Below are 9,485 nucleotides of genomic sequence, written 5' to 3'. Positions count from 1 at the left end.
ACTTCAATTTGATGATTGCATTAACAAGTTATAGACGACAAGGGGGTGCCAAGTTAAGTACCATACTATTGGTCCCCTTACCCTACTAAAAATGTCAAAGTTCACTGCATGGTGTGATGTAACCATGGAAGGGTATTTATACAAAATGGAGGAATTTTAATTCAAAATGACAACAAATGCATGAGTTTATGAATACATGATGCATGTTGATGGGCTTGGCTATGAATGAGGAAGCTCACACACACACACACACACACACACATGAGAGAGAGAGAGAGAGAGAGAGAGAGAGAGAGAGAGAGAGAGAGAGAGAGAGAGAGAGAGAGAGAGAGAGAGAGAGAGAGAGAGAGAGAGAGAGAGAGAGAGTTTAGTGGGTATAAAGAATGGTATCTTTATTATTTGTTAGCATTACCCTTTAAGGCATATGCTTATAAAATGGTATGGTGACAAGGTGGTGCATGTCCCAAAATAAATACCCACAGTTAACTTCAATTAAGTGGTCCACTTAGCCTTTAAACGTATCTTACTTTTGAAGAAAGAAGAGTTTATTTTAGAAAATTAAAGAATAAGGGTGTTCTCTCTCTCTCTCTCTCTCTCTGTGTGTCTCTCTCTTATGTGCAAAAAAAAGGTGATGCTCTTGCATGCAATAGTGCACCCTTGTTATCTTCAGTTTATGTATTTATCCAAGGGGTGCTTGTTTGGTTGTTGGCAATTGGCCTTTAACCCAATAGTTGGTCCATGGTGGTTCAAATCACACAATCTTTCCGGCACATGCATGTTCTTTCCTCTCCATACTCGAATGCATCACTTTTGCGGGCCTTTTTTTGATACATGAATGCATTTAGCGCCTTCTATTCACGATGATAAAGGATCAATTGACTTCAAATACTGATCCTAGTTGTTGCAGATCGAGAATTGGCTTTAGCAATCAGCTCAACATAGCTTCAATTTGAAGATTGCATTAACAAGTTATAGACACTAAGGGTGTGCCAAGTAAAGTGCCGTACTATCGGTCCCCTTACCCTGCCAACAAATGTTGAAACTTCGCTGCATGATGTTACGCAACCCCATGAAAGGGTAGCTATACAGAATAGGACATATTAGTAGTACTACCGGATTCAGAATGACAACAAACGCATGGGTTTATGAATACACGATGCACGTGGATGGGCCTGGCTATGAATGAGGAAGCTCGCGTGAACAGCAGAGACTGACCGACAGAGAGAGAAAGAGAGAGGGAGGGAGAGAGAGGGAGAGAGAGAGTAAGAGAGAGAGAGAGAGGGTGGGGGGGTAAGATACGGCAGGCACGGTGGGTTTTTCTATCACCAACACAAACACAGACTCGGCAACTTCCCTCCCTCCCTCCCTCCCTTCCTTCCTTCCCAACCCGTCCGCTCCCGCCCCCGCCCCCGCCCCTGCCCCTCCCTCCCTCCCCCCCCCCCCCCCCCCCCCCCCTCTGTGTGTGTGCGCGTGTCTATTTACATTTGAGACTGCTTCTGCCTAGGGTTTGGCTGTGCATCCCCCCACCTGCTGCCGCCCGGTATCCCCAACGCCCCCCCAAACGCCTCCGCCATGTCCAAGGTCTTCACTCTCGCTCAGGTCTCCGAGCATAGCTCGCCTCAAGATTGCTGGCTTCTCATCGGAGGCAAGGTACGCTACTTCCTCTTCAATTCACCATAGTTTCGAACCAAACATAATAGATCTGCCACGAGCACGAAGGGGCCTCAGCCTGGCTTTAAAACCCAAAAAAAAAAAGAAGAGTTGATTGTTGGATACACGCATAGTACCATGGAATTTGCCAATGTATTTGTTTCAATTTTGCAAAATAGAATCTTCTTGATTATTATACTCTGAGTCGATCATGGAAGTACATGGGTTCAACACCGTGGCTGGAGCAGAGAGTGGCTGCATCACTTATATGTTAATGGATTTAGTCCGATGCGGTTACATCATATATATGCTATGGATTTAGTCCTCTGTGTGTGTGCACCTGCGTGTTAAGAATTTAGCCCAATGTATATGCAGGAGGATCGTGAAATGAGAAACAAGAAGGTTTAGATGATTGTTGAATAAGGGTTGTGAAGGTTTGATGGCCTTGGATAACGGCATGCAGGTCAAGACTAGCTTGCTCTGTGAGATTATAGCTTGAAGAGTTCCAATTTGTCGATGTCTCAAGCTCTTGATCCTTCTAGGGTGCATCTGAGACCTAGATTTATCTCACGTGTGAAGATGCAATACTGTTCACATGTGCAGATGCCCTAGACACCCTGGTTTTGAACTCTAGTACAGTCTACTAGAGTGGTCAAGTGTTAAAACTATCTGCCAAATGTCATTGTTATTTAAATTTCTGTACATCAGAGGACAGGCTATTTGAACTTGGAAATCATTCTAGTAACTATCATTTGTTTGAAGGGATCCTTGCTCAAAGATGTTTCGAGTTGTCCCTTCGTTCTTTAATGTTTTCCACCTGTTCGAGGCAGACAAGATCAATACATTAGTATCAAGCATTGACGTTCTGGTTTCTCCAATATTAAGATCATAGCGATCTTCATGTTGATCCCACTTTGGGTCCTTCAATTGTGAAAAAACAGATTTAGCAGCTTCATATGCATGCTAGTAGGCTCCACAAGGATTTCCCATTTTGAAATGCGGGCCTGTTTTTCAGTCTTAACAATATGTTTTTTTGCTTTTGGTTTGAAGGCATCTTTTCATAGGCTCTTTTTGGGGCAAAGCAACAATGAAAGTTAATCAGTAGGCCAGTTCATAAATTTCCTGTCTCTTGCAAGCATGTGTGGGTATACAATGGATATTACTCCTAGGTCGGTGCATTGCTCCTAGTTTATTGCAAAGATTCTTTAGTCTAGCTACTGCTGCCCCTGCAGCTGAGTGGGCTGACTAGTGTAAGAAACGTGAGTTTTCAAAGTTGGTTTTCAAGGGAATATAGTAATCTTGCACAGTTTCAGGTGAGACGAACTACCAAAAGGGTCACAAACCTTTATAATGTCGAGTGTGAAAGCTCAACTGTCTTGGAATATGCACTTTTTACTAGTTGAACATTCCAAATTGTATTTGTGGTTGAAATGTCCTTTTTTTGTTTAGCTGCTTAGGATCCACTCATGCAGTCAGCGCAGGTCCAGAAATACCTATAGGTGGAATAGTTTTTTGTTCATTTTCCAAATTGTCAGCAGATTAAACAAGTTCTTTGAACAAAGTGTGGGAATCTTAGAGTCCAAAGTACAAGGCAAAAGCTGGGTCAAGTCCCCTATTTGAGAGACCTTAAGAGCAAAATTAGCCCTTTGGGCCCCACAATAAACTCATGTGCTGCTCTGGCATTCCAGTTATATTGAGTTTATCATTTCAAGCTGACCTCAGACAGAGGCGATCTGCCAAAGAGTTATTTGACAACTGCATGTTTGTCTACAGGTGTTGTGAGTTCCATCTATATGCAATAGTTGGCTGCGGTTGTCAAGATAGCTGATATGCAGTCAGACTGCTGCATTTTGACTAGGCAAGGCTTATTAGAAAAAAAAGCTTAAATTGCACATTCATGGAAGGGGTTTTGATGATCCAGATCAAACTGAGAATATTCTAGTGTGGACAGAAAGGAAAATTGCATTTATTTGAATGGTTTGTGAGTGAGTGCTTAATCATTTTTCTTCTTTTTCTGTTCTTGAGACATTGATATAACTCAAGTTTGTCCCGACTGTGCTAGATTAGGTTTTCTTCATGCTAACTGATTATCTATGGTTGCTTAGGCTAAGTTGCTGAGCAACCTGAACTGTATTCAATGTCAATATCATGTGTAGAAGCTGATATCAATATCATGTGTGGAAGCTGAATGAATATGAATGTTTGACTATGAAAGAAAGCCAAAACACATGGTTTAAATGATGTGTTAAGATCTGCATCAGACCAGACGGGCAAAACTGTAGCAACCCTAACTGTATTTGTAATCCTTGAGACTTTGTGCAACATAAGAGGGGAATTAGGACATACAAGATTAGCTTCTATGTACTTCTTACTGATAATTATTAGCTGTATATTGTTATGCTGAGAAGACAGACCCCTGTTGTCTTGTGCAAAGTAAGAGGGAAGATAGTGCAAGGGTGAAGGTGCATGCCTATCAATGTACATCCTGTTCCTGCAACAATGTATAAAGCTGCATGTATGAGCCTCTTATTATGTTCTGATATTACAATGAACCATAAGGTTCCTTTGATGGGCAATTTAGCAATCACTCTACTTGGAGGTTTTTACTGAAACCTAGTATTTCAATGGATAATTGATTCAAAATTGACGGAAATTGCAGTGATATTGTATTTGCCATTGACTGAAATCTGACTCAACACTGGTGTTAAATTGCACCAAATGGGGTGTGATGTGCATTTGGTGTTTGTTAATGCCAATGAATTTAAAGGTCAAGGCTCAAAATAGTTTGGTGCCTTTACTTTGTTGGAGGTTGGTGATAATTGGACATACCAGTAGATAGAAAATTGTATTATGCTACTTATGCCAAATAAGTTGAAGGTCAAAGTGCTTGGTGCCTTCTTTTGTTGGAGTTTGGTGATAATGGGACTGATGCTAGCAGATTTTATGTTGTGTTATGTGACTTGCTGAGGAATTTGATAATCACACATCTTCTTTGCAACCTGTTTGTGAAACAAGTTTGAATTGCCCCTCAACTAGCAGAGGTTTTCTTAACTAATATTTATTTTTGGGGGCTACGCACAGGTTCTCTTGCCAGGTTGAATGTTCATGCATTCTGTTGGATGTTTTTATTTAGTCCCCATATTTGACTTGGAATTTTGGACTTCAAAATATTTTGCTGGTCTAACATCTGTGCCACCCCTTTCATTATTTGGGCCATCTCAGAAATATTTTATTGTTTATGTTGCCACAATAAGAAGAATGAAGCATTGGCTGTACCATTTCCTCTGAATGTTCTGCATGCATTAATTATAGCAGATGAACTCAAATTATGTGAGTTCTGCATATGTTAATTCTTAATCCTTCCAACTTCCACATTTATAATGTCACCAGTTTCTGATTACTCAGTCCCCATTTTTAATTTGGAATTTTGGACTTAAAATCTCTGGCTGGGTGTCCAACAGAATAGATCCCTTCCATTATTTAGGCCGGAGTGTAGCATTGGGTATACTGTTTGCACTGGACTTGTGTTATTTCTGTACCTTCTAAAATTATCGGAAGTTCTGCATGTACTAGTTCTATATTGGGCACAGAGATATTTTAGGCATATTATTTGCCAGCATTTAATGCTGGCCGACCAGTCATATTTGTGGCATTTATTTGGCCTATATATTCTCAGGCTCCCTCCTCCACATTCATTCATCACCTGACAGTTTTTGGAGAGAGAGAGCATGTGCCAGTGCCTCTACAGCCGGTGACTCACATTACTTCTGTACTGTCTCATGTCTTGGTATATGGATTCGATTTCCCGAGCATACATCTGAGTACTCATCTGTATTGTGTTTTTTCTTTCCCTTTCTCCTTTGTCTTGTGTTTCAACAGTTTATTACAGCTTAGGTTTATGCTTCCATTGCTGCACCACTTTTGACATGGTATCAGAGCTTAGGATTTGTGTTCCTACTGTGTTTTCTTGCTGATTTCAGGATAGTTTTCACCCTTGCTGATTAGGCAACTGCTGCTCTAACTAGGCGACTTGTTTTGCTTGCGTTTTTTTTTTGCTTATGGTAGCATCCGTACAGCCTGTGCATCTGTTTCAGCCTGCGTTTTGGTGCCTCAGCATCTCCTCCTGGCTGGGCGCCTGCAATATCAAGCCGTTTTTGGCCGTTTTTGACTTTTTGCAGCAGCTTTTGTCCTCTTTTGGTCAGATTTTGGGTTATACTATATGTGAACTCTTGCTTCTTGTAGTATGTGCTTGTGTTTTGGTTGTGTTTCCTCTCCAAATACCTTCTTTTCTCTATTTCTTTTCTAAATCCTCTATAGATGGCTTCTCCATGCACATCCAGTGATGATACACTACATGGAGATTCCCACGAGGCTTTTGCAGTCATAGAGAGGGGTTTGAAGGCAAAGAAGTCGAAGGCGTAGTGTTACCACTATGGCAAGAAGGGTCATTTAAGGAAGGACTGCAAAGAGTTAGCGGCTTCTAGGAAGAAAAAGGAGCAGAAGACGAAGCGGGATGCGGACTCCTCTGACGAGTCATCATCTGCCTCAGGTTTTGATTTTGCTTCTCTGGCCAAGGCGAAGTCCAAGGTGCGGAAGGGATCCTCTTCTTCAGATCGTGGGAAGGGCTTGGTGGCCCCTTCCTTAGTTGCTTTCTAGTGGTAGTGATGAGGTCATCCCTCACGACTCTCTAGTGCTAGAGAGGGAGTGTAAGAGGGTGGTGTGATGGGGCAGTCGTGCCTCCTCTATATTTCTATATAGATGTACAAGATCCAGAGAGGAACATCCTTGACGCATCGATTGAGGTCTGGCAGGTACAAATCTTGGAGTTGGGATTGACGTCTAGATTCATGATGGGCTGGTTACTTAACCGAGAGTGCGTGGCTTTCGTTTGGAGCTCATGTGAGGGGACACTTTGGCAGTCTGGCCAAAGAAGGGGAATTCATGGTCATTTATGCGCCGCGGCATTGGTGATAGGATGGTCACGTATGCTACATTAGAGGCATTGTTGACAAACATTGAGAGCTGCTATGATCTTCTTTATTTTCAGGAGCTGGTACGATTGACATCTACATTAGGTTCTCTCCGAGGCACCTAGGTGGTGGCTTGCGCATCCACTACTTGGGTATCCATGGGTCTACTATGATGGACATGGTTGTATGTACTATGATGTGGCATTATCATTGTATATTGTATTGTATCAGATGACCAATGATTTGAGAGAGGGTGTTAGCAGATTAGTCAGTTCATGGTTGAGTTTGTACATATGGTACAGCAGGTTGGGCACATAGATATTTTAGGCATTTTATTTGTCAGCATCTATTGTGTTTTGGCATTATTTGCAGCCAGTCGGCCAGTAGACCAATCATATTTGTGGCATTTATTTGGCCTATATATTCTCAGGCTCCCTCCTCCACATTCATTCATCACTTGACAGTTCTTGAAGAGAGGGGGCATGTGCCAGTGCCTCTACAGCCGGTGACTCACATTGCTTTTGTACTGTCTCATGTCTTGGTATATGGATTCGATTTCCCAAGCATACATCTGTATTGTGTTCTTTCTTTCCCTTTCTCTTTTGTCTTGTGTTTCAGCAGTTTATTACAGCTTATGTTTACACTTCCATTGCTGCACTACTTCTAACATGTTTTGCATCTATTAATTCTTAATCCTTCCAATTTTCAGGTTTATGATGTCACAAGATTCTTAGAAGAACATCCAGGAGGTGATGATGTGCTTTTGTCCGCAACAGGTATGATTTAGTTGGCATTTGTTGATATTCAGACATATGATATTAAGGTGCTCATAGGGTTGATGTTTGTAGGTAAGGATGCTACAGATGATTTTGAGGATGTTGGGCACAGCAAAACTGCTAGGGACATGTTGAAGGACTACTATGTGGGGGATATAGACGCTTCTTCCATCCCTGAGAACCCAACTTACACCCCTCCCAAGCAGCCTGCCTACAACCCGGATAAAAGCACTGAGTTCTTGATTAAGATTCTTCAGTTTGTAGTCCCTTTTGCAATTCTAGGTCTGGCTGTTGCAGTGCGCTTTTATACGAAGTCCTCTACATGAATAATCCATAGGGCATTATGAATATTTTAACCCGCTCAAATTGCAGTAGCTTTTCAGCAGGCAGCATTTTTTTCAGCTTCAGCTGAAACACACTTGGGACAAAGAAATTCTCTCTAATGTAAGTCCTCGTCCAGAGTATCAGGTTTACCTGTATTAAGGCCTGCTTTTCAAGCAATTTGTCGAATTTATTTGAGCAATTGGATATACTGTTGCAGAATCTGACTATTGCCTGTTGTCAAATTCATGGATGAACTAAAGTGGATGTCTGCACTTCTATATCATCATTTCTTTTGGTTTTATGTAGCATTAGGTGTTGGATTTGCCTTTTCTCGAATTTACTTCTTAGATGAATGAATCCTACTCTTCTCTGGTATGCTATTGCAAACAATTTGCTTATGTTACATAGTCTCACGTATTCATAGTTAGTGGATGGATGCAGCTGTATTATGAGAATGAATTAAAGTCACAAAGAAAGCTATATTATTCTCACAATTGCCATTCATAATCTTGATCTCTGCCACGATCTAGCGCATTAGGCAGAGTCTTATGTGTCATGGTGAAGTGGGCTTCTTACTTGAGGATCAAGGGATTGTTGTGCACAGGTGGTGATGGAGCCATTGCTAAAGAAAAGGGGAAAAAGAAAAGGAAGGTGGTGCTGGAGCCATTGCTATAGAAAAGCGGAAAAAGAAAAAGAAGTGGGAGTATCTGATCCTCACAAATGCCATTGATCCCCTTCAATCTCTGCTGTGATCTAACATTAGGCACAGTCTATTTGTTGTGGTGAAGTGAGCATTACTCAAGGATCAAGGGAATGGTGTGTATAGATTTTGATCCAACCATTGCTAAATAAATGGGGAAAAAGAAAAATAAGTAAAGTGGGAGTATTGTGGGAGATTCCACTGGAACTCTGTTGTGATCTACCATTGGGCACACTGTCCATCTGTCATGGTGTTGTGAGAGAAAATGGGACAAAGAAAAAGAATGAAGTGGGAGTACGGTGGGAGGTTGGTGCCTCAGGTGGCTGATAATATGTAAAGCAGGTGGGGCTCACCATGTATCACACCCTTGCCCATCAGCTGGGAGTCATGCAGGGGGTTTAGGACCCAGGTTAGGATATACCTTGCGTAATGAAAAAAGCTTGCTTGAGTGAAGGATTCTGTGCATAATGCACACTTGTATCATACACATCTTTTGGGTGACTTAGCAGAGTATTGATTATTGCAAGCAGCAGAGGTAATGTCCAAGCAGGTCTGTTGTGGTGTGAGAAGCAGAAACTAGGTATAATGCCTAGGCACCTGGTATTGAGTATGATGGTAGTCAGCTGGATCAGTTAGGCTCGATTTTATGCTGTAGTGGAAGTCAGTTTGGTGAAAATAAATGACAATAGCATGTTTGTCGAAAGGCTAAATGGTTTCTTGCTTAAACTGCACAACTGCAATGTTCAATTTCATCTGGAGTGAAAGAAAAAAGCAAAGGAGAAATGACTTACCAGATGGTGGTGGTTCAGAAAAGGGAAAGAAAAGAGCAAAGGAGAAATGACTTACCAGATGGTGGTGGTTCAGATAAGGGAAATTGGGAGAAATATGCAATTTACTTGTCCAAAACATACAATGGAAACAATCTTCCCATTTGTGTGTAAGGATGCTTACAAATGTCAGGACACGCTTGAGCTACATCCAAGTTCAAGTTGACCTAGATTACCGTAAGACAACCTTTACAATCGAAGGGGGGATTTCCACATGCATGGACTTTTACTACACTTG

At 41.6% G+C, this 9,485-nt stretch overlaps 1 protein-coding gene across 1 annotated transcript; it reads left to right on the top strand.

Annotated features, from left to right (window-relative positions):
• Positions 1-1,443: 1,443 nt before the first annotated feature.
• On the top strand, positions 1,444-7,941 carry LOC148040392 (cytochrome b5-like). Its single transcript, XM_087699126.1, has 3 exons — positions 1,444-1,650; positions 7,330-7,396; positions 7,469-7,941. Exons 1-3 carry the CDS (start codon positions 1,573-1,575, stop codon positions 7,720-7,722), a joined length of 399 nt encoding a protein of 132 aa, XP_087555252.1. The 5' UTR covers positions 1,444-1,572; the 3' UTR covers positions 7,723-7,941.
• Positions 7,942-9,485: the final 1,544 nt, after the last annotated feature.

Source organism: Lygodium microphyllum, chromosome 2 (genome assembly GCF_053477565.2).
Source record: "Lygodium microphyllum isolate KBCC chromosome 2, Lygodium_microphyllum_v1.1.10, whole genome shotgun sequence".
Lineage (NCBI taxonomy): Eukaryota > Viridiplantae > Streptophyta > Polypodiopsida > Schizaeales > Lygodiaceae > Lygodium > Lygodium microphyllum.
This window is presented reverse-complemented; position numbering and strand designations above follow the sequence as displayed.